At 39.9% G+C, this 25,624-nt stretch overlaps 1 protein-coding gene across 3 annotated transcripts; it reads left to right on the top strand.

The window, feature by feature from the left end:
• Window positions 1-4,443: 4,443 nt before the first annotated feature.
• On the top strand, window positions 4,444-23,636 carry ampd2b (adenosine monophosphate deaminase 2b). 3 transcript variants are annotated; one of them, XM_031845174.1, is made up of 18 exons: window positions 4,444-4,867; window positions 16,235-16,359; window positions 16,613-16,743; window positions 16,859-16,927; window positions 17,042-17,141; window positions 17,312-17,501; window positions 18,611-18,752; window positions 18,884-18,973; window positions 19,166-19,295; window positions 19,394-19,588; window positions 19,732-19,863; window positions 19,968-20,131; window positions 20,231-20,357; window positions 20,454-20,617; window positions 21,178-21,298; window positions 21,525-21,698; window positions 22,452-22,562; window positions 22,683-23,636. In XM_031845174.1, the coding sequence occupies exons 1-18, from the start codon at window positions 4,768-4,770 to the stop codon at window positions 22,896-22,898; spliced, it is 2,481 nt and encodes an 826-aa protein (XP_031701034.1). In that variant the 5' UTR covers window positions 4,444-4,767; the 3' UTR covers window positions 22,899-23,636. The 3 variants fall into 3 exon arrangements, with proteins under 3 accessions (XP_031701034.1, XP_031701036.1, XP_031701035.1); XM_031845176.1 differs by lacking the exon at window positions 4,444-4,867 and adding an exon at window positions 8,309-8,326; XM_031845175.1 differs by lacking the exon at window positions 4,444-4,867 and adding an exon at window positions 8,760-11,301.
• Window positions 23,637-25,624: the final 1,988 nt, after the last annotated feature.

Consider the following 25,624-nt stretch of genomic DNA (forward strand, 5'->3'; position numbering starts at 1 on the left):
TAAAGGATTGACAGACTGGGACCTCTGAAGAAGAAAAAGTGTGACATGTGAATGAAGGTGACAGTAACAGAAACAGTGATTCCATGACGGGTCACTGTGGCTTCAAAAGATCGTCTTTGTTTCCTGTTTTTAACTAAGTTCAACCTTACAGGCATTAATATACTTGTTTATCGTTTTACTCCAGAATCTGTTGTCAAATTTTAACAGCCGCACAAATATAAAAGAAAACAACTCTAATCATTGACACTACTTTTTTAAGTGTAGATATTGTAGAATCAATGCATCAGAAAAAGGAAATCCCACTTTCCCTTTCATACTGCCTCACTTGCACCATGTCAGAGTCCAATTCTGTGTTGAGATACTGAGCACTAAGCATGTAGTGCTAATTGCCTGGGGCAGGGTGTTTCGGGTCTAAATCCCTGAATGCTTCCAAGCAGGCTAATCGCAGTAGCACATCTAGTGATGGTGGCCAATCTCATTAGGAGGAGGATGGCCTAGCCCTGCTTTGTGCTCAGTCCCTACGTCTCTGATCTGTTGACAAGATTACACACAGAGCCACAGATCAACCAGAGATGCAGGGGCTTAATACATTGTCTTTTTGGGTGGAGGGTGCAGGGAAACTGAACATGTAGGACTTTCTTTTCTTTTTTTTGTAGGTTTTTTGCGACATACTACAACACATCACGGTGCAGAAAGGATGGATAAGGGTTAGGGTAACCCTAACCCTAACCCTGTATTTATTTGTCAAAGTAGGTCAAGCTAGAGGCTCATTGATGCTTCATCCACAACATTAGTAAAACACCAACACTCTCATGATCACAGTGAGCCTTTTGCCATTTAATGCATCTTCAAACACCTCATATTACAGCCATAAATACACAAGAAACAGCTAATTCTCCTGCTTAAATTTGGGGCTTCAATGAGGTCGAACTGTAGAGCCTCTTAGAAGGAACATAGGCTGATAAATAAGCAGATAGATAATCAAAGATCTCTTTTAAATCAATAATATTGCCCCCAAAAATCCAATCATTCCCATGTCAGGATCCAACTGACATAAAGTTAATTTATGTTTGATAAATACAGATGGATCCTCTTTACTGTCCTCAGCGTGACGTGTGGTGATGATGCTTTATGATTACTCGGCAGACTCCATTACAGGAGATCCCGTCCCACTGATGAGCTCATGTGGTTTTACTCGACATGCGTTTCAATAAGTCTGCCAAATAAATGAGTGTACTCGCTCTGATGACGCATAGAGGGAGCTTGGAGACCTCATACTGTAGCAGGATGTTGTGATACTCGCTGTTAATCCTCTTACACAAAACATCTTGTGAATCCATTTCATGGCTACCATTAACTCTGTAGAATTACATAATAATTTTTTTGTAAGATTTTATTTGCATCCAAACAGTAAAAGAGACTTTGAAGATAGATTTTGAGTATTTTTATTATATTTCTTTCTGTGATTTCAATCATGAAATATAGAGATAAATGAACACTATGGTATTTATGCTTGTACAATTCTTTTTGAAAGACCTTCGTATGTATTTCTGAGCTAAAATCATTTAAAGTATTTTCTTTGATTTTGTTTTAATTATGAATAATGCATCATTAAATGGTTTATTTTCTATTTTTGTTGGTTTGCAGAGTTTAATTGAATTTTCTCAGTATTTCTGATTGAAAAACTCTAAATATAAGAATAAGAATGGTGAAGAGACAAATAGTAAAAGAGTGGCAAAATATCAAGCTCCAGAATAAAAATAATATACCTATATAAACAAAATAAAATACATTTTAGCCTTGTGCAAAACACAGATATTCAATGCAGCACAGCAGAAACAGAATTATGATTGCTCTGTTCACACGGTCTGAATCCCACGTCCTTTGTTCTTTCTTTCAGTTTACATCCGCCTTTGTTCCTCCCGCAACCCCAAAACTTCTCCAAATGTTTCTGTGTTCATGTCCGGTAATTGATTGGCCACCTACTGTATGCAGAGGGTTTTGATGCAGTTTGCACAGTGCATGCTGGGATACTTAGCAAATAGAACATAATCCAAATTCTCTCCTAATGCTTTCTCAATGGCTGCATGTATAGATGTGTCTTTGCCAGAGGAGGAAGCTGTGTGTCCAAGGTCAACGTTTATTTTCCTGAAGAGGAATTAACCACAGACAGATTAACTTTAGAGGAAATGAGTGAAACAAAGTCAGAGCGCACAAGAGTGGAGTTAATGTGATTTTGTTAACAGATACAATGCATTAGACTCCTTATCCTCATTCATCCGTTCACTTCTCTTATTGCTGTCTGACACAGCAACACGTTGACTGTCTTGAGCCGTCTGCAGCTCTCAATCACAGACAGTCACTGCATAAAACCACAGTGACATTCAGATCAACTGTTCACTCACACATCCATCTCCATCTACTCTGAAATGTTGTCAGGGAAGAAGAAGATGTCACAGCTTCATCTCTCCTGCAAAACACCATAATATCTGGATTCCTCAACATCATTTACTTTGGACCTATTCACACTCATTCACCAAGATTCACCCATCCTTAAGAACTCATCATAAGTAAAGACCACATGGACATTAGCTAATGCTACTGCTGCGTTATTGTACATTTAAAAATGTGCTCTAAATCCAGCTCCATACAGTGTAGTTATATTCTATAAGACACCATGTTTACATTTTGGGTATGAACCAAACATAGACCATCTTTCCTTCTACATAACGAATCACTTGTGCTGAGCATCATGACTATTACACTGACACTCATGACCTGTTTTGAAAAATAAAAACAACTAAATCATTCCTAGAATATAGTATAATTCTGAGGCTATATACTATGTGCCCTTTCAAGGTCCCTAATTTAAATTAAAATGTGTCTTTGGTAATTTAAACATGTTCTACCATTTTAATGGTGTCACTGAGCAGCTTTTCTCTCACTCACATTCACAGACTGCAGTAAAATGAAGTGCTGCAGTCTGTTTCACTACTTCCCTATAAATACCACAAGAGGGCCACATTGGCTCCACATTGATTATAAATGGTCATTGTTTTGCACTTATATGTGTTCTTCAGGCAGGAGGTGAGACGTCGGGTTTCCATCATCCTGTCATATTTTACTGTGAGCTCCTCCTGGTCTGTATTCACAAAGGCATTGTGACGTAAAACTCATAAATCCTGTAGAGAGGAAAGACGGATGTCAGACTGATTTGTGCTCTCATCATCTCAGCATCTCATTTGGACTGTTGGTTAGACCCAAAAAAAAAGAATTTGAAGACGCTTAAAGCCCATCCTCGCTTGTTGTTGCTTTGATTATGAAGTATTTTCACAATTGTCTGACATTTTACAGAACATTTTTTAAACAATAATGAAAATAGTTTGCAGTTGACGGATAAAACTGATAAATACATGAGAAATAAAACTAAAATGTGTGTCAAAAAATAATAAAGTGAAACTATGAAATTGTCAAGTGACAAAGGTGATTGCATGAAATATAGCATAAGTTTTCTGTTTCATTAATTTCGATTTTGCCCGTTAATAATTCTCCACTTACATGATGATAGAAGAGATGATGTTTGGAATAAAGGTATTCATCAAATCAATAGACATTGTGTTGTTAGCTACGTCCCTGTGGATGTCAGATCTTCCTCATCTGTTTTATGTTTATTTATCTCTTCAGAAACTAACAGTCGACAGCAGAACGATGCTTTCTGTGGAGGATTTTGGAAGTTTCGTGTCGATGAGCTGGATTCTAGCTTTTCTTTTCATCCCTTATTTTCATGCTTTACAAATGACACAACAAGCCAGCGGCTCTGTGAGGCTGTACATGGGCAGCAATACTTAAATAATACTTATAATACTTATAATACTTAATACTTATTGTTAGCAATACTAAATGCTAACATCAACACGTGTTAGCATATTAACATGTGCTAATTAGCGCAAAACCGGTACAGCTATGGATGATGGGAATATCATTAATTTAGCCGTTTTTTGGTCTGTTTTTTCTGCCAAAATGGTGACCTGACAGACCGACATTGCCCTAAAGCCATTGTCAAGCTGTCAGCATAAATGTATCATGAATGTTTTTAATTCCAATGTTTTTGTAACCTTTGTTTTAGCTTCAACCTGGACGGCGTAGGCGATTACATCTTTTTTTAATTCTGATTATTATTAGTTTTATAACGTAGGATAAGTCTATTGCTCGCAAACATGTTGTCACATTCCTTTGTAGCATTTTATTTTCCTTTACATTTTTCTATTAACACAACTTTTCTCCCCATTGATTTGCTCATGATTTGTGGTTGTCATGGCAACAGCAGAACTGCAGGCTGCCGTGTGTGTGTGTGTGTGTGTGTGTGTGTGTGTGTGTGTGTATTTATGCGTGGCAGGGGGGAAGCCGAGCCCCTCCATCCCGCCCCTCAGCCTCCATCAGTGCTGCAGCTCAGGCACGAGAGCCTTTTGGAGGGGGCGGGGTCTGTTTCGCTGCAGAGGGATGCACTGCAGCCCCACGCTGGACCAACCAGTCTGGAAATCCCTGCTCACAGGCACATAGCACACACACACACACACACACACATTTAAATACACACGTATGCTGACTGCAATCAAACCCCCTCAAGCTCACAGCATCTGCGCTACATCTCCTCCCTCTCCTCTCTTTTCTCCTCCTTAGCTCTCCGACGCTCGGTCCTCCGCAGCTCTGACTCACTCGGCTTTCCTTTTCCCATCACTGCCAAACTGAACCACACAACCTGGGATCATGTCCTCCAACCTGCCCCCAGGGACCGCCACCGGGGCTAAAAACAAGCCCCTCTCCCCCTTTAGGAAGCGGGGCAGCCTGCAGTATGCAGCCAGCACAGGTGAGTGGAGGTTGCATGGAGATGGAGAAGGAGGACGGTTTGAATGTGTTGGTCCAGTAACAGAGGAGGAATCTCACATGAAATGAGCCTGAGGTACTGTGGCTCTGGACTGTCCTTTTTTATTAGCAAAGAAACAAAGCACTCATCAGAGGAAGCCAGTGTGCAATACTTTTTCTCTGCGAGTAGTTTGGGGAAATGCAAACCTGTTGATGAAGGAGGTGTAGTTGAGGATCCTCTGTGGAGGATTTCGGCATTTATACCCTGCAGGTTCATGTCAGTGTGCTTTCTTACAGCTTTTTGTTCATCCCTTATTCTCTGGCTTATTTTTATGAGGGACACAACATGCATACATAAATTCTCTAGCATCAGCCAGAGGGTAATTTACAGTAGGATCAGCCAGTGCTGAAACCATTCTGACGTCACTGAAATGTTGCTTAACTCGTTGTTGTGAGGGGAAAACTAATTTTGTCAGTTTTGATGTTGTAACTTAAATGATCACATGGTCCTTCATGTGTTGGGGACCCTTTTGGCTTGTGACGTCCTTTCCAAACATGTTGCAAGATGAGAAAATGACCTGAAAATACTTTGTTATTATTAATGAGTTGCTTACGTTGAAGACAGCGTCGTTCATGTAGCCTGATGGCAGTATGTGGCCTAGGTAGAATATGTAGGTTGGTACCTCAGGACTTGATCCCTGCTGAATGAGAGGATTAGCCTCCACTCTGATGTAGGCACACGCTGGTCAGCCTTTCATCCAAACTACAAAGAGTGTAGAATGACCATATGACAGCCATTACCCTCCCATCTGTTCATTCTGTGTCGTCTCCTAATCCAAACTAATTTTCTCCAATATGTAAAAAAGGTTCATCACCATCATGCATTTAATTGAAAACACTGGTGTACTTTTTTCTCTTGAAATTAGTTTATTTTAATTGGAAGTGGATGATATCACATATAATCTCCCTCTGCTGGCATTTTACATATTAGAATTACACAGCAAACAAACGTTGCTTTAAAATATGCTGTATCTTTAAAAATCACCCAGGTCCCGTTACCACCGGAGACACGTACGACAGACAGTGACATGCTGTGACATTACGATGACTGTCAAGGTGGTCAGAGATTGATTTAAAGCCCTGACAATGAACACAACAGCTGGAAGTCACAGTGATTTACCAACCGCTGCAATCAGGATGCTCTCTATGATTACCCTCATTTATAGCTCGTAACTGTCTGTGGCTGTTACAGAATTTGTTATGGAGGAGTAAACAGTCACTGAAATGATGAGAGGCTGTCTCAGCTTTTATATTTGATAGCCGGATTTCTTTTTCTGTTTTATAGACGTAGAGCGCTTCACAGAGGTTTGATTTAGAAAGACTCTGCAGAAGCACATTAAGATAACATTCACATGTTGTGTTGTTAAAGCATCCAGGGAGCCATCTGAGTAGGCAAAGACAACATTTAGGTGACTCATCATCTTTTGTTTTTTCAAAAGGCCACTGATCTAGTTTAGGTAACATTATACAGTCTGTACAGTAACAGTACAGTCTGTGTAGATAGTAATCCGTGCAGTGAAAACAGGCTGCAGATACACTATCATTTAACTGAATTTTGATGAACTATTTTAATAATTGCTCGTGTCTTTTCTTTAAATGCTTAATGAAAACTCGATAAAGTGATTGCTATTATTGAATCCGCTGCAGTCGCTCTTAACAGGATCATAAAGGATTTATCGCCAGAAACTTTCATTTCACTCGTTTAACGATTGTCTAAATCGACACTTAGCATGCTGGAGGAGCTTTATCTTGTGGATCCTGAACTTTTGATCCAACGGGCCAATCAATCAGCACAACCGAGTGGAATAGACCTGGAAGGCTGCAGCTCATCTAATCAGCATCAAATGAGTTTGAATCACTCACATCTAACCTTTCTTTTATGGACCCGCTAAACACATACCGTTGTCTATCAGACAACCCTTTGCTCTGTTTTGCTGTTATTGTGTGAAGAGCTGAGGCAAAGTGTTGTTTTGGTGTTTGTCCATATTTAGACATTGTTGCAGGGTTTGTGGAGTGAACTCTGCAGAGAACGGCAGTGTGTGAATCACTTCTCTGGCTGTGAAAAAGGTAGTTCTGAGATTAGAGCGCCACCCACTCACCAGTCAGCCTGTTCTGTGCCTCGTGCTGTTTTACACTTGTTGGACTACTTAAATCAGCACAAGAAGAACGTAGCAAGATATTTTCTAACTGATGAAAGCTTGCACAGTAAGTGACATAAACAGTCATTATTATATTCAGCAAAGGCTAATACACACACTATCTTGGAAAATATAATTATAATCATCATAAACTTTATTACATAGCACTATAGTATTTAACAGATATAAAAAACAGATGGATTTATAATATCTCTCACAGGAGCACAAAATAAATGATTGATAATAGTTCACAAGAGTAAAATATATATTAATGTTGTTTCTTTCATACTTGATATTTGTGAAATAAGGGTTCTCCCATATCCAGGACAGCCGCTTTACTTAAGTGATTGTAGAAAAATACTCCATTAGTAAAAGCACAAAAGTTCTATATTCTGAAAAGTATGCTGATTATGCAACAGAAGGCATCCTGCCAGTGTAATATATTATCATATCTTAAATTGTTATTACTCATAAGTTAATGTGTAAACGGCATTTTTAATGTTGTAGCTTGATATTCTGTTGGCTAGTTAAACTTGTACCAATGCATCATATTTTATAAACTGATCAGATGTTTTTTGTAGGTACAATTGTAACCTGCAAAGTAACAAGTAATTATGGCTGTCAGAAAATGATGGTGGGGTAAAAAGTGCAATTTTTGATAAAAGTATAGAAGTACTTTCCACCTCTGCAGGAAAGCAATACTACAATAACATAAAAGAGGATAAACTACGATTTACTAAACCTGGCCGTTATTCAGAATGATCATGTATACAGTACATGAGGTTCATGATGGACCTTTGAACACAATGTACTTCGCCCACATCTTGTTCACGCCGCCTTTGGTTGTGTCACATGCTTGTTATCGTTTTGTGTCCACACATGTCGGGGTCTGTGTCATAAACAAATACTGTAATTACAGGAGAGAGACCCTGTCGGTTAAATGTTAAGCCTCGTCTCTCCCCTCATGAACGCAATCTGTACAAACAATGATTGACCGAGCCCTGGGACTCCCACCCCAACACACCTTCATCTGATAACCTTTAGTGAGTCACTCCTCGTGTGCATCTACACTTCCTACTGTTGTTTAGTTGTCTGTGTCTCGTATGAATCAACATCTGGCCTGTTAGAGGTCTCGTGGACTTGTGACCTGTGGGTGGGACCACCTCTTATTCATACTCAATGGTGTGGTGCTCAATAGAGTTACTTGATACCAGCTGCGGTTTGCAACACATCAACATGTGGAGAGCCAGAATCTTGTTTGAAAGGTACTGTGCATGCTGCTGTTGACATGATATGACATTAAAGGAAATGTCTAGTGGCTGAAATCTTGTAGAGTTTTGTCTCTTGGTTAAAGAGATAGACATCTACTGATGTACTGTATGTATTCATATTTGGTCCTGTTAAAATTTATATTTCACCAGATCTCAACGGGAAACTTTTTATTTCATTCATCTTAAATCCATATAGTTACTGGCTACTTTTCAGATAACTTTTTTAAAGCTATAATGATTGACATCAAATTAATTGGCAGCTGTTCTGTTTTAAAAATCAACTAATTGTTTTAAGCATTTTTTAAACAAAAATACCAAATATTAGCTGGTTCCAAATGTTAACATTTGCTGCTTTATTATCTTGTGTGACGAAGAAAAAAAACAAGCAAATTGAAGACGTCAGTTTTCTTGAAATATTTTTTTTAAGAAAATTTGAAACAAAAAAAAAATCACAATAGACTAAATGATTAATCGATTGGTCACTTAACATCAAGTTGATTGATAATGAAAATAATCATAAGTTGCAGCCCTAAGCATTTTCATATATAACATGTCATCAAAAAAGTACGACGCATCTCTATAGATGAAGATGCTCAATATAGCTCCATCTCAACCAGAATTCTATTTACATGTTAATGTATCACAATAATAATGCAATAATATCATATAAACCACTGAAAGCGACCATTCTGCATAGTGATCACTTATATTTTGCTGCTATGCTTTTACTTAGTAAAATTTGGAATGCAGGACTTTTGTTTTTACTCTAGTAATGACTTTTAGGTTGGGTGGATTCATGCTTTGCAAGCATCTAGAGTTCAATTTGTGACAAGCTTATGTTGGTTTGTGTGTGATGCAGTATTAGTCCACCAGAGGGAACCGGGTCTGAATATATGGAGCTGCCCTGATGAATCAATGAACAGTAATCTTGTTTATTGTGCTCCTCTTGAGGCCTCATCAATTTGATTCCATCTCGTGAAAGCTATTTTGGCTTTATGTGCCTTTCGAGGGTCAGCAGTGATTTGCCTGAAGTCAGATTGCGTTTGGCTTTCTGTAGCACTCAGTGTTTTTTTCTGTCCAGTTTGTCAGCAGTGCTTTCAAACTGGATTAATCCAGTTTGTCAGCAGCTCTCCATAAGCTTGAAAGGAGGAGAAAGATGTGTTTAACTTGCGGTATATGAAGTTCTGACTAGTCGGTTTGTATGTATGATACTGTATTGAGTTGAATGGAAATTCTGATTGGATGCTCAGGGTCCTAAAATAGAGCAAAGTGCATTATATTTGCTTTGATAACAGATGATGAAAACAGCTTCAGAAACGATAGTTTAAAGAATAAGAAGGGCAATATTCTATATATTGTCCCTATTGTCAACAAATCTCATCAAATTAATTGATCTGGTATTTCCAAAGCCTGATAGAGCTTTTTCCTCTGTCTCATAGAGCTCCATTGCTGTCCAACAACTATTAAAAACACATCGAAGAACCACACTGTGAACATGGGAACTGTAGTTTATTTTGACTAAATCCCACATACACAGTCCCGCTGCTGTTAATAGTCACTGGCGCACTGAAAATAGTCCCCAACAAATTCACTATTTACTTCTGTCTGAGTAACTTTTTCTGGAGACATAAACCCAAAATGATTTAGTGTTTTTAAAAAGGAAATAATATATTTGTGACAAACTTTTTAAGACTTACCTCTTTAGCATGAACCAATAGGCTTGGGGCTGAGGACCACAGACAGGGCAACAATAACAAATATATAGACTGTTGCCTGTCTTACTCTTTGTAAGAAAAGTGTAAGAAAACTGCACAAATGCTTAAATAACATTCTGTGTTTGGGCCAGAAAAGGTTTAAGCCTTCTGATTCAGCTTTGAGTTTCAAGTTAAGACAATTGAAGTTGAACTCTAGACAGTATTGAGCAAGAGAAGATACGATGGGCAGCGCAAACACTTTATACAAACTGCGGTTGATTGAGCTTAAATGGCTCATACTCATTGGTGCAAATTAATTTGATCAACTCTTAACTTACAACAGTTTTAATAATCATAGATTTGTCTATATTGTTTGTAACACTTTCTGAAACCCTCAAATTACCCAGTCATGGGTATTTTTGCAAATCTGGAATATAAATGTCTCATTGTTTTGATCTGCCGTGACTGGAAGTTTTTATCCAGATCTTAGCAGCAATTTAAGTGCAGTCCGGTAAATGCTTGAAACCTTTTTCATTACATATTTTTACAATTAAAGCATGCAGCTGTTATAATAATAAGAGGAGAGATATGACCGCAGAGAAGCTTGCACACTGCAGACACAATGACAGATGTCACAAACGTCTATCATTCTGTGTCATGAAATTGCATCGGTTTAATGAATTATGAATGTCTTATTTCAGCAGTTTTAGCATACACACGGTTCTGTGTTTATAGCGTGAGAAAGTATGTTCCAGAAATTACTGCTGCAACCATAATGAGCACAACCTGCTGGCCCTTTAATTGCATTCGTGTGAGAGGACATGGAGGCAAGGTCTCGTTTATTAGACGGTCATCTCCCTCAGACTGCTGCTATTCAGCTGGCGAAAAAAAGACCATGACATCTCAAACCTTACCGCTGAGGCAGCACCATTTTATTCACACAGACGACACAAACAACCCGAACACATGGTCCTCTCAGTAAAACACAGCACAGAGGACAAAGTAGAGGACAGCGGGGGTGTTGTTGGGGAAACTCACAGCAGTAGGACCCACATCCTCCAGTGATGTATGTCTCTCTCCCCCCCCCCCACCCCCCGCCTCCTCTCCCTCCTGTGGTACGTTCCAGATACATGTCAGAGGCATTTAAATGAGGAGGATCAGCTCCAGAGGAAGCTAGTGCAGCGACAGCTGGCCTGAACCAGGAGGCAGACAGAGCAGAGGGGGGTCACCCACTGATGTGAGGGGGAGTTCATGGACCTGCTGGACCAGCTCTTTGTATGTATGATAGGGACAGATTAAGGGAATAGAGGAGATGACTCTTTGACTCTGTCAGAGCATGTTTATGTTTGAGCGTATGTGTGTGTTTTTATGAGTGTTTGAAGTGTTTCTTTCTTGTTATCCATCTCCATTCTTCCCTCCCATCATGTTTAACGCATCTTGAAATGACAGCAGACGCCATCCTGGGCCATTTGCTGTTTGGCATGCTCCATCTCTCGGTCTGTCTCTCTCTCCTCTCCTGGCCCTTATAGCTGCTGGTTAACCCTGGCTCTGAGGAGACAGGTACGCTCCACTACCCTCGTCCTGTGCAAAAGCACAAATAACGCTCTTCCCCTCTAACCATCCCCCCTTTTTCCTTTCCCTCTTTCACACTCACTACCACACTCCTCTGCCTGTCCCTTGACGGCTTTGTGTAACAGCCCTGAGCAGTGCTGTCTATAGTGGGCTTTAGTGTGTCGATTGATTGCCCCACAAACTGGCTGTCTCATATCTTTTGGAGATGGTGTTAAGGTGCAACTGTGCACAAGGAAGCGGATCAGATCGATAAATTGTGCTGACTACACCTGCAGCTGTGGGATCTAAACAAGAGGGTTGTTTTTAGGGCTAGTGGACATCCTGCCTTCATGTTTTTAGCATTCCTTTTCTGTATGGTTCAAGTGAGAAGGCAGGAAATAAGTTTCTACTTGAATACCAACATCAGCCATCAGCAGAGATTTAGTTTATGCAGAGAGACTAAACAAAAGATGTTGATTACACATCTTGAGAGACGTCAGCTGCTTGATGCAGAGCCATTGAGAGATGCAGGAGGAGTAGGCATCCTTAAGAGGAGCAGAGGAGCGTCGTTAAATCCTGCTTCATTCTCCCTTCCATGCATGTGCTTGTCCTATAACATAGACGCTCCCTATGTGATAGTGAGCAGCCAGATTTAATTGTTGTTGTGTTCAATTGTGTGTCTGCCATATTTTCTGGAGTGACAGATAAGTGACATGTTTTTTTCTGATTTTATAGATGTTTTATAGTTGTGGAAACCAAACTGCTTTGATTTGATATTCTGGCACTAAAAGCTGGGGCCAAGTATTGAACGTCGATCGTTTTTTTGTGTCCAAAGAACAAAGTGTCAAAAACTCTCAAATACTGAAAAGCTGGCTTCAAATGCCTGGTGAGATTTGTAATCTTTTTTCTATATTTCCTGAATTAATGTAGCTAGTTTATGGATATTTTATGTTGCCTGTACACCTGCTTGAGTGTAGATAACATGGAACATTTGAGACTTTTGTCTTCATTTGTTAAATCAAAAAAGGGGTTTTGCAGGAAAAAAAAAAGTATATTCTTCAAAGTAAGGTACTAAGAAAAAGTATGATTTAGTTATCTGCACTGAAACGGAGGTGGTGTGACAGCACTAGCATTTCCATAGTTTAAAAGGTATCCAATCTTATTAAAAACATTTGTAAATTAACCTCCAGTCCTGCTTTGTTTATATTGTTATTCCTGCTTTCTCAGCAGCACTGACACATGTGAGCTGTGAGTAAGTATTGGTTCTCGCTGTGAGACATTTGCCACGGAGGCTGTGAGTCACTGGCATTTCTTGTTGACTGAATACCAAATCTGCCTCGTCAATGTAAACAGGTAGACAGTGGGTGATTATGCATGGCCTGCCTGATGGCAGAAAACACAGAAAGAAGAGGAGAGATGAGATGAGATGAGGGTGAAAGAAAGGATGTTCAAGTATAATCATTCAGGAATGTATTTAAATATGCTGGGACAGGGATTCTTCTTGTTCTCAGTAACAACAAGTTTTCTGACAAAGGAACCGGGGGAACAGCAGTCCCACACAAAGTCTCTTGACCCCTGACCTCTTGCTCTACTATGGCCTGTAGACTTTCAACTCGTGATCTCATCCCTGAGGACCTATTACACCGCGCCATCCTGTTTAAATTACACTGGAGTTAAGGCTCTCCATACTTTGTGTTGCTGCTGAAATATACATGCAGCGGAAGTCCCCCACTAAGCTGAAACTCTTTGACCTCATTTTGAGGCTGTGGAAGATGATGTGTTGCATCGTCTTCGATTCTACTAGTCATATTAAACACCTTCAATCCGTTTCACTCAGCTTACATTTGGTCCTCATGCTGCTTTCTTCCTAGATCAATAAAAGCTTCATACAACTAGATTATGTGGTACATGTTCAAGTGAAACACGGCTGACTTTTCATTTCTGAGTGGTTTGCTCTCAAACTGTGGGGGGATGAGTTGTTATGTAACCACGGATGCTATGATCCAAATATAGCAGCCATTAGGGGATTAGCTCCGGGCCCAGCAGGCTTGGCTAGGCTCGGCTTTGCCGTGGCCCCGTATGGATGTCTTTGCCGCTGGTTGGCTCCTGCCCTCCACACCAGTATCCACTGTTATCACGAGAAATTGATGTGCACCAAACCGACAGCAGAGACAACATCTTAGCCGGCCAGTGCATTACACAGACATGCTCCCTCCCATCACCGGAGGAGCATCTATCTGTAGCTTGACTTTGTGGACTTTGTGACTGAAACTTCTAGGACAGTTTGGCTTCACAGCATGTGTTGTCATTATTATTCATTTAAGCTATGTATTTATTATGTATATGTATGACGATTTAACAAATTTGTCGGGTAGAGGTTCTTCCATAATGTTTGTAGGTGACGCAACAATTGTTCTTTTCCATATCAAAGTTGACTTGAGCTGCAACTACTATTTTCATTATCGTTTAGTCTGGTGATTGTTTGTAAAATGTCCTTCATACAGTATTTCCTAACTCTGTAGATGAAGTCTTCAGATGTCTTGTTTACTCTTTATATATATATATTATATACAGTATATATACTTGTTATGGTGTAACATAGCATAGCTATACTATATGTTCTGCAACCCTTTGTAACATTTTCAAAAACGTTTTGTTTTACTCTGTCTGTTAAACTTCTTGCTTATTTTATTTAACAATCGTTTTCCAAATATATATTTTTCTATATCTACCATCATTTTGTCTTTTTTTCAAACTACCTCACAGATTAACTCATATGGTTAGAGTTCTTCCTGTAGAGGCGATCTCATTAATCAACATTAAATTCTATTATTATTTGTACATCTTTTCTTTACTTTTCTTACTCCAACTCAAAGCTTAATGTTGGAGCTCGACTATTCAGCCTTTTAAAGGTCAAAGCATCAGCCCACTTGAATATATACACTGAAGAAGTTTGTGATTCCCTCCGTGTTCGCTGAGGTATTTTAGTCCGAGATACTTGTGTATGTTTTGACGTCGCTGCCTTGTGGTGCAGGCAAACTTGTTCAGCGTGTTGAGTGGGATGTGTTGATTGGACAGTGTTAAGCAGAAGGTGATAAGCAACGTTGTAAGTTGGGGCCAATGATTACACCATCGCCTCTTTTCTCTTCATAGCCACCATTCCGTCTGCCTTCTCAAGTGTGTTTGTACCTTAAATGAAACTTTCAGTTGAGTCCTAATCAGCCCAGTTAATTGGCCTCTTTGGTATCCTCTACTGCTCCCATAACGCAGACAGACTCAGACATGCTTTGTTAAATAAATCAGGCTCAACACAGACTGCAGGTATCCTACAGTGTGCCCTCTTTGACCTTCTTCTGTGTATGGTCTATAAATGCTGAGAGACAACAGGATCAATGACACTCGAGCACACACAGGATGAAATATTTAACAGGATGATGAATATTTCAGTGGCAGGTGCGTAGTTTCGAGGGAAAGATTAATATCCTTGCAGACAGACTGCTAAATATACACCCAGAGGGAAAACACAGCAGTGAAGGCATTGTGTCTCCTCACCGTTTGTTTCTCACATCTTTGTTTTCCTCTCCGAGCATCATCAGCCGTCTTTGTCCCAAGTCTTTTTTCAATGATCATCCCCCTTCTTTTTTGTTTCTTTCCTTTCCATGAGAACTGGGTTTGTCTAAAACTTGAGTCTTGAAATGTCAACAATGGAGGGTATTAGCCGGTGTATGTGCTGATGGGCTCTCCACCTGAATGGTCCATTGTGTCTTGAGGCGCTGACCTCAGACCTCCACTGTTGTGTGAAGGCCCACTGACAGAGAAACAACAATCTTCTGCAGACTGTTTTGGTCATTGTGTAAGGATTACAGATACTAGAACTCAAAAGCACAACTCGGAGACAAGATACAAGTTTAGTTATTTTACTTGAGTTCAGGCAGGGTCAAAACCGGGAGGTCAGTCGAACAGGTGAACAAATCCAATAAGAGGCAGGCACAAATCCAAGGTCGAAAACAGGCAGACAGAGTCGGAACAGGCAGATCATGAACAAAATAAAGATACGCTGGAGAACTTGGCAATAACACACAAGACAAACTGGCAGGGAACCTAAATAGTGAGGGCTAATGAGGGAATGGGCTGCAGGTGAGATGGGTGTGGAGGACCAGGTGAGGGGAACGAGAGATGATCGGGTGTGAATGGTAGGATCTGAAATGACAGGAGAGTTAGTAAAATAAGCAGACAGGATGAAAACAAACTAATATGAACTGGAATTCGTGACACATTGTGAATTATATGTTGAAGAAATGACAAATCATAGAGACAGAGTACTCTCATGAAACAGATTAAGTGAGTTCAGCTGATTCATTTTCATACTAGACGTTTGCTATTTTTATCTTGGTTGATAATCTCATTGTCAGTTAATAGGATGCAGCTGTTGCGAGCAAAACTGATTTATGATCTTTTCGACCTGAAATTAGTTGCTGTGTGCATCTTTAGAGCGACTGAAATGAGGTCGTTACTTGTCTGATTAGAAGATACTGAGGCCTTAATGTGCCCTTCTTCGTTTCTTGAGTTGAAAATACAGCTTGGATTATTCTAGAAGAGACATCATTTTCTCACTCATTTTGTGAGTTTCCCTGTTTCTCCTCCTCTTTATCTCCAGCTGATCTCCGTGGTGCCCGCCACCTCCTCACTTCCCAGCATTCCTTGCCTGGGATCCCGGTGGCCTTGAAACAATCCATTGACCTGCGTACATCCATGGACGGGAAGTACAAGGAGATTGCTGAGGTCAGTACTCCGTGAATTATTAACCTAAAAGATAATAATAATAATAATAATACGTTTTATTTATATAGCGCTTTTCAAAATTCTTTACAAACATTAAAATCATCATAAAAAAGCTAAGCACATTCATCACACATTAAAAGCAGTTCTGTAAAGGTGGGTTTTGATTTGTGATTTGAATATTAAAGATTTACTTTAAAATGACTTGTGGCTAGATGTGTAGACTTTCATAATGTTGTTTACTGTCTCTGTGAAGGAGCTGTTCTCGCGCACTCTGGCAGAGAGTGAGATGCGCAGCGCCCCTTATGAGTTTCCAGAAGACAGCCCCATAGAACAGCTGGAGGAGAGACGTCATCGCCTTGAGCGACAGATCAGCCAGGATGTGAAGTAAGTGAATACAAGGAGGTTGTTAGTTAATATACCAACATCTGTGGATGTATTTGCAACGAGACTCTGCTCTAATGATCCGAAAGCTAACAACGACGAGCCTCTCTGTTCTCAGGTTTGAACCCGACATCCTCCTGCGAGCCAAACAGGAGTTCATGAAGACTGACAGTGCCAGTGATCTCGAGTGAGTATTTTCCCTGGCTATAGGCAACAGTTGTGTCATTATGCATTGAATACTTAACAGAAAGTACCAGAATAGAAAATAGTTTAAGTAGTTTTTTTGTTAATCTCTTATCAGATACATGAAAGAGCAGAGCCAAGCTTTTGACCTGGAGAGACAACCGGTTCCAGAGAGAGAGTACCAGCGAGTCGCTATTTCTGGAGAGGAGAAATGTGGGGTAAGTCAGAGTACCAGTGATGTAGGGACGATTGGAAAAGAAAGTATGTCTTACTGGCACGCTGTGGTGTTTCTCACAATTAAGTAACACCTCCTCTCTGAAAAGGACACCTTCTTTTTTTCCTTTTCTCTCAACTTGATTCCTTTTCATCCTATTGTTCTTCTATCAAGGTTCCCTTCACAGATCTGTTGGATGCAGCCAAATGTGTGGTGAAGGCTCTGTTCATCAGACAGAAGTATATGGGTCTGTCGCTGCAGAGTTTCTGCGTCACCACCGCTCGTTGCCTTCAGGAGCTGAGTGAAAGACCTCTGGACTTGGATATCTATGAGGAGGAGATCCCAGAGACCTCAGCCACTGCAGGTGTGTATACACATGTGCACATGTACACCACCATCCTCATATACTGGGCACAAAAAATCATTCATCACTTAATAAATAGGAGGCCCTGATTTGTGCTGAAACGATAAGTCAATCAAATTATTCAAAAAATATTCTCCAACAACTATGATAATTGATTAATCATAAAGTATTTATGTAATTCATAATTTTGTCGTTCCAGCTTTTTATATTTGAGGATTTTCTGCTTTTGTTTGTTGTTGTTGTATCATTGCAAGTTGTATATTTTGGGTTTCTGAGATATTAAAAATGTTTTAAAATTCTGAGATTCCTTGAGCTCTGGAACTTTGTGTTGGGCACCTTTAATGCCATTTCCTTACATTCAATAACACAATAATAATATAAGTTCATTTTTATAGTCCAAAATCACAAATTTGCCTCAAACTGTTCTGTATAAGACATCCTCTGTCCTCAGACCCTCAATGCGAATGAGGAAAACTCATTCGCAAACAAATTGAGGAGGGATCCCTCCTCCAAGACAGACAGACAAGCAATAGATATCATATCTGTAGACAAAAACAGCAGCAAAATTGATTGATTGAACTCAAAACAACAGTCAACACCCCTCCCAGTATAACCTACGGTGGCCTTCGGGAACCGTAAAAACGCAAAAGGCCCTCTCCAGAGCCGGTGTCTGGTTTGTCCGTTCTGAGCAGCAGTCGAAACATGACGGTGCAACATTGTGGACTATATGGAGAGAGCCTGTTCCCTATGTAGATACGAAGGGCTCATTCTAAGCTAACATAAAAACACATTGATTCTTAGTTTCAGGTGATTATACACCAGTGAAAACATAGTTATGAATATGATATTCCATTTCTGCCAATCGATCCCCCGAAGTCCTACATACTGGTTCTTAAATATGGGAATACAAGTCATGTCCAGTGTTGTGTGCCGTACTCTCATATTAAGATCTAATCTGGCACACCCACAGATTTCATAATCCATCTGTCCACCTCCACCTCTTACCAAGCTGTCACAACGTGCAGGCTGTTTAAATCGGACCTTAGTTGCATGTGCATTCCCACTTCGTTCAGAGCCGTGACACAGTGCGCCATTCTGTTTCCTCTCAGATGCCACAGTGCACCCATCTGCTTCTGAAACGCACCCCTATGAGAACCAGGACCCTGCCAGCATGCCCCATGACATTGGTTACGGCTGCAAGATGGTGGATGGTGTCATGCATGTGTACACGACGAGGAACATTATGGAGAAGTGAGATATTTATGAGGACTCACTCGCATGCTTTATGTTGTAGTCCTCGATGTGGTTGGATGTTTTTAGACTTGCACCTTTATTTGTTGGTAGCGGAGACTTTCCTGCTTAAGTTTTGATGTTGCCAACAGGAGCACAGAGCTGGACCTGCCGTATCCAGACCTGCAGGAGTATATCGCTGATATGAACGTGATGATGGCCCTCATTATCAACGGACCAGTGTACGCTTCCTTATGATTGATCACAGAACAGTGTGTATTGATGTTAGATTGTTTTTTTTTTTTAATGATGATACTTGATTAATTGTTTATCACAAGACTTTCTGGTCTCTGTACTTTTTGAACCATCTGAACCACATTTTCAATCTCTCTCAGAAAGTACCAACTACTTGTTTTTGTTTCCCTGTGCTACAGAAAGTCCTTCTGCTACCGTCGTCTGCAGTATCTTAGCTCCAAGTTCCAGATGCACATTCTGCTGAATGAGATGAAAGAGTTGGCAGCACAGAAAAAAGTCCCACATCGCGACTTTTACAATATCCGTAAGGTGAACTTGGCGGCTGTTTCTACTGAGCCTAACCAAAATTGTTTATCGAGAACCAGACTCCAATATATAACTTCTTTGTCTCATTTATGTTTTTACAGGTGGACACACACATTCACGCTTCATCCTGCATGAACCAGAAGCACCTTCTGCGTTTTATCAAAAGGGCAATGAAGAAGTACCCTAAGGAGATTGTGCATGTAGAAAGAGGCAAGGGTCAGACGCTCATGGAGGTGTTTGAGACCATGAACCTGACCGCCTTTGACCTGAGCGTGGACACCCTGGACATGCACGCAGTGAGTAACAGCCATGATGGACAGACAAAAAGATAATCGGTGGTTAAAAAACTGGACCAGAATGTTAAAAAGACGAATGTTGAACAAGACAACAGCATCAGATCATGACTATTTGAATTACAGTGTTTCAACTCTTCTTGCAGGACCGTAACACTTTTCATCGCTTTGACAAGTTCAATGCCAAATACAACCCCATTGGCGAGTCCATCCTGAGAGAGATCTTCATCAAAACAGACAACCACATCGAGGGGAAATACTTTGGCCACATTGTTAAGGTGCTCACTTGCTCTTTAAAAAATGCCGTTACCACTGTTAACTGCAGAACGAGTGCATGAGACACTGGCGCCATCTGCTGATTGATTGTGTCACTGCTTTTCAGGAGGTGATGGCAGACCTGGAGGAGAGCAAGTACCAGAACGTGGAGCTCAGGCTGTCGATCTACGGACGCTGCAGGGACGAGTGGGACAAACTGGCCAAGTGGGCTGTAACGCATCAGGTCTACTCCGGGAATGTGCGCTGGCTTGTGCAAGTGCCAAGACTCTTGTGAGTCGCTAAGCATCATTGAAATATCTGCAGCATACGTAAGTAAATTTCATCAACACAACCATCAGTCACTTCTTCGTTTGCATTTCTCTCTCAAAGTGACGTCTACCACACGAAGAAACAGCTGTGCAACTTCCAAGAGATGTTGGAGAATGTCTTCGTGCCTCTGTTTGAGGTTACAGTGAACCCCCGCAGCCATCCAGAGCTGCACCTCTTCCTTCAGCACGTATGAAATCTTTGCTGTAATCTCATAAATTTATATTATTCACATGTCGCCAGAACTCAAAGGGTTTCATGGATCTCTTGTCGGTTCCTCACACAGGTTGTGGGTTTTGACAGTGTGGATGATGAATCGAAACCAGAGCAACATATCTTCAACCTGGACAGTCCGCTGCCGGTCAACTGGACAGAGGAGGACAACCCGCCCTACTCCTACTACCTCTACTATATGTATGCAAACATGACCGTGCTCAATCACCTGCGCAGGTACATAATCTACTTTTCATTTTTTCATTTTTTTGTTTTATAATGTGTTAAATATCCAAGATAAATTGCAGTTTATATGCAAATAATAATGGAGCAACAACTTTTGAAATGTCAGTTTTTCTTTCTTTTCCTTCCAGCTACAAAACACAATACATAACAACAGAATTATTTGAGAATGAGGGAATATTTTGCATGTAAATATTTTGGAATGGAATAGATTGACTAACCTTATGACATTAACTATTAATTACAGGACTAACTTATGAAGGATTTAATTTTGAATGCATCCTGAACTGATTTGATAGCAAATTGTCTCAACTCCACCTACTCATTGAAAACAGAATACAAAAACCTTCATAACAAGTAAAATGAATAAATGTATGTGTGTAGATTGTAGTACAGGGTAACAAACAACAAAATAAACTCTTATACGAGACAAATGTTCATCTATGCAGACCATACTTTGCCTGATTGTTTACACCTCAAACAAAGCTGAAATCTGTTGTCTCCCTTTAATCCGCTGAAGTCACCTTCAGGTCTCTGTGTCTATTGTGTTCCAGGCAGCGAGGGTTCCCCACGCTCGTCCTGCGTCCTCATTGTGGGGAGGCGGGGCCGATCCATCACCTGGTGTCTGGTTTCATGCTGTCAGAGAACATCTCCCATGGGCTGCTGCTCAGGAAGGTGTGGCCTCAATATCACAACTCTAATCAGAGTTTATTATTCCAAGAGTTTGTGAGGAATTTATGACTCTAATAATAGATAATCTAACTGTTTGTTCAGCTGAGTAATACTTGAGTTTTAATGTTACTTCCTTAAAGGCTCATGGAAAATTAGGGCTGTGGTATGAATCTACTCCTAGAGCATTGATTGTTTATTACAGCACACTTTATGCCTTATGGTCCTCCAGGCTCCTGTGCTGCAGTATCTGTACTACTTGGCCCAGATAGGTATCGCCATGTCCCCTCTCAGCAATAACAGCCTGTTCCTCAGCTACCATCGCAACCCTCTACCAGAGTACCTGTCCAGAGGCCTCGTGGTCTCTCTGTCCACGGACGACCCTCTGCAGTTTCACTTCACCAAGGTCAGTGTGCGCCAGTCAATGATTTTTATTAGATGGACAAAAAGCAATATCAAGCACTTTAAATTAAAGTTATAATTCTCAGTATTTGTATGATATCACACCCAATTTTTTTAAACAACTTATTGCCAGCATTGAATTAGATACATTGAATGTATCTAATTGCTTCTCTAAATGGTAGTTTACATTGTAACTGGCAGAGTCTGCTTTCGAACACACGGGAAATTCACAGAAAATGATGAACATGTCCAGGATTAAAGCTGCTGAATGCACATATTTCTTATCTTGCAGAGGACAACATTTGATCATAGGTTTAGCGTTATGACATCTGAAGACCCTGTTGACTGTCTTCTTAATAAAACCATGTCAGATGATGAATCCTCTTAGCCCCCAGTTGGGCTTCTGGTTTGACTTCTGGCCACTCCAGGTGTCTTTCATTCCACGAGTGGTCAATACACATCTTATTTGAGACAGAATTTCTGGGACCACGTCATTAAAATGCACTTGCTGTTATCACAACTATCTAAAGATGTAATCCAAAAATGTCAAAAAAAACGGTATGGCCGACCTGCAGTAATACATTTAGACTGTTCAGTTGCAAGACAAATAGTATGTTGTAATTTACTTTTTAAACTCCCCCATACCTATGTTTACTAAAATTAGGTTATTTACAGGTTTTAATGAAAATGCTACATTGTATAAGATGGTCAAGGAGCCGTGTATGACTTAAAGTGATATTTATTCTGTGCTGTGTAGGAGCCCTTGATGGAGGAGTACAGCATTGCTGCTCAGGTGTGGAAACTAAGCTCCTGCGACATGTGTGAGCTTGCCAGAAACAGTGTGCTGATGAGCGGATTCTCTCAAAGGGTAATTATCTTTATAGCACAAAACATGTTATCCAGTTTTACTGTCTATAACTACAAAACTCCCTCCTCAGTCTATTGTTCTGCAGACAATATGTTTAATTCCGCTCCTCTCCTGTATCAGGTGAAGAGATCCTGGCTCGGCCCACATCACAACAAGGAAGGGCAGGAGAGTAATGACATCAGGCGCACCAACGTTCCTGACATCCGTGTGGGGTACCGGTATGAGACCATGTGTGAGGAGTTGAATTTAATCACACAGGCCATTCGCACAGACGAGCTGGATACCATCGAGGAAGAGGGGAGTCTGTGTATGGGAGCTGGGCAGGGAGAGAAGTGAAGAGGCACTACAACACAAACACTCTCGACATTCCCTGTTCTCACATCAGGACTTTGTAAAGATTTGCATATCGACATATCACACCTGTGAAAAGAGAAAAGCTTTTACACAAGGCAATTTTGAGAATTGCTACTGTGGCAGTATGAGAGAGGACCTATAATCTGTGCACCCAAGGTGTTTACTTCCTTTAGTTTCTTGCGTCAATCTTTGTGTAATTTGTCATGTCAATTTCACGTTGTCTCTTGATGTATTTATTTTTAAATAATAAGATATTCGTGGTTTGAGACTACATTTTGTCAGAGTTTCTGTACAGAGTCTGTATTTCCTGTACCAAGCATTTAATAATATTGACATTCAAGATTCAACCCTTTAATAATACTTAAAAACTTGATACTACACTGACCGACTAAAGCAGGAAGACGACCTGGAACAATTTTTCAAAGTAAAGAGTCTCTAACTATACGTACAGGGCTGTAGCTACCATTGAGGACACTGAGGTCATGCACTTGGTATCATTTCAGGACATTTTGAAGGTTTTAGTGACCATGGGGGAGGTTACTTTCTCAAGTTAAAAACGGGTGGAAAAAAAATCCGATTCACATATTTATAGACTCCAATCTATTTCGAAGTGTGGAGAAGGTTTTGAAACCTCGCACTGCATGATTTTTTGTTTGTAAGGTTGACATTTTCGAGTGTTATTATCCACAGCACAATAACTTCTGCTGTATATCTGGCAGAGAAATCTACATCTTCTGTCTTCCTTCTACTGGTAATGATGACATATTTCCCACAGCTGTTTCGCGTCATATGGTTGTTGGGCTTATTTTTACAGTCCTTACAGTTATCCAGTAGAGCTGCATGTGTGCTCCTCAATATTTGTTTCTGGTGTGCAGTAATGCTACTCAGTTGTAGCATCTTATTATACTAACTCTTATTTAATGATTGTTTCAGTCTGAACAGTAACTCTGTCCTTTACACACAGATATTAAAAATACATACATTTCCAAATCAGTGAATGACGCATGATCTGTTCCTTCAGTTTTTCCTCTTTGCACAAAATTGCCAAGTTGATGAAAAACATTTTTTGGGAACTGAAAGTCGACTAACTTGACACACCCTTTTCAAACTCCTGCCTTAAGTCTGGGTCTTGATGTTGTCTCTGGGGTTTCTTGTTGCTATTCAAAAGCCCTAAGTGCCCCTCCAAGCGAACTGTATGTGCTGTTTGTGAAATATAATTTAATTGCATTTGTGTCTAAGAAAAATAAATGTTCATATTGGGGTGCTTGACTCGCTGTCGTTTTTACATCCCAGAAAGCAAATGATATATAATAGTTTAAACTATACTACATAGTTTGTCAGCAAACATCTTTAAAAGTGAGGTGTTTTTTGTTTATACGAGTGCTGGGCGGGGGATCGTATCGCCTTACCCCTATTATCCGCTTGCAGTGTGCACTCGTATCACTTGAATGTGCCTGTTTTTATTATTTGCAGAGGGTGAGGCATTACGTGAGACTATATGAAACGATCCATTTAGCTGATATTGTGTTTCAAAAATGAAATGGTCTATTGTTGAAAGAATAGTATTCCATAAAAGTGTCATATGTCGTATAGTATGTCGAAAAAAAGTCATATTGTTGTAGAAAGTCTTTAAAAAGTTTACTTTTTATGATTTTTTTTAGACATACTATAGTATGTCTAAAAAAGGGTTAGGGTCATTTCATGGTATGTGAAAAAAAATCCTAGCATGTCGATAAAAATCATAAGTCATAGTATCATGTGCTGTAAAAGGTTTTTGAAAAGTCATTGTATTGTAAGTTGAAAAAATTCATAGTATAGTATGACGATAAAAATCATAAAAAGCCATAGTATGTTATGTCTAAAAAAGTCATAGTATAGTACGTATGTAGAACAAAGTCATAGTATAGTATGACGATAAAAATCAAAAAAAAGTCATTGGATAGTATGTCAATAAAAGTCCTAGACTTTTTATGATTTGACGCAAGATGGGTAAGTGTCAGGAGACCATGATCTATACAGTATGTCAAAAAAAGTCACAATAAAGTCATAATCTTGCCGAGTGGAGTGATTCACCTGTCTCTGCACAGGGGAGGAGTTAAGAGAAGGAGAGGTTATTTTAGCGTGTGATCTGTTCCCTTTGTCTGTGCCGCCATGCCAGTACATTTGTTTGGACAAGTCTCCTAGTTTGACATCATGCTGACACAGCAGTATGTTTGTTTGTACTTATGATTTATATTCTTATAAGTTATGACTACATACCATGCATCCTGATTTAATGTGTTTGTGACTTCCTGTCAGATCCTGATACATTGTTTTGGAGCTGGGTGTTATGGGCTACTCACCTTTGTGAAAGTCAAACCCAGTAAGTAAGGCAAGCTGTATTATTTTGAAGAAAGTGGTTTAGTTTAGATTATTAAGGCTTTTTTCAGCTGTATCACCCAGATTATAGTGTGCAGTTGCTTTTATCTGTCATTATGTGTAAATACACTTAATATGTATGTCCATTGTAATAATAAAGGTATGAAACTTCAATGTTTCTTGTCACTGAATAATAACAATCAAACAAGTGTTTGCAGTTTAGTACTCAGGCATGACATTTACGTGATATAGGCAAGAACTCTTGTTAACATACAATAGCTTTACTCTTTTACTACCATGAGGAACTTCTACTACCTCAGCAAATGAATGCTGTTGAGAACTTTACTTTA

Source organism: Anarrhichthys ocellatus, unplaced genomic scaffold (assembly GCF_004355925.1).
Source record: "Anarrhichthys ocellatus isolate YVR2014 unplaced genomic scaffold, GSC_Weel_1.0 scaffold5, whole genome shotgun sequence".
NCBI lineage: Eukaryota > Metazoa > Chordata > Actinopteri > Perciformes > Anarhichadidae > Anarrhichthys > Anarrhichthys ocellatus.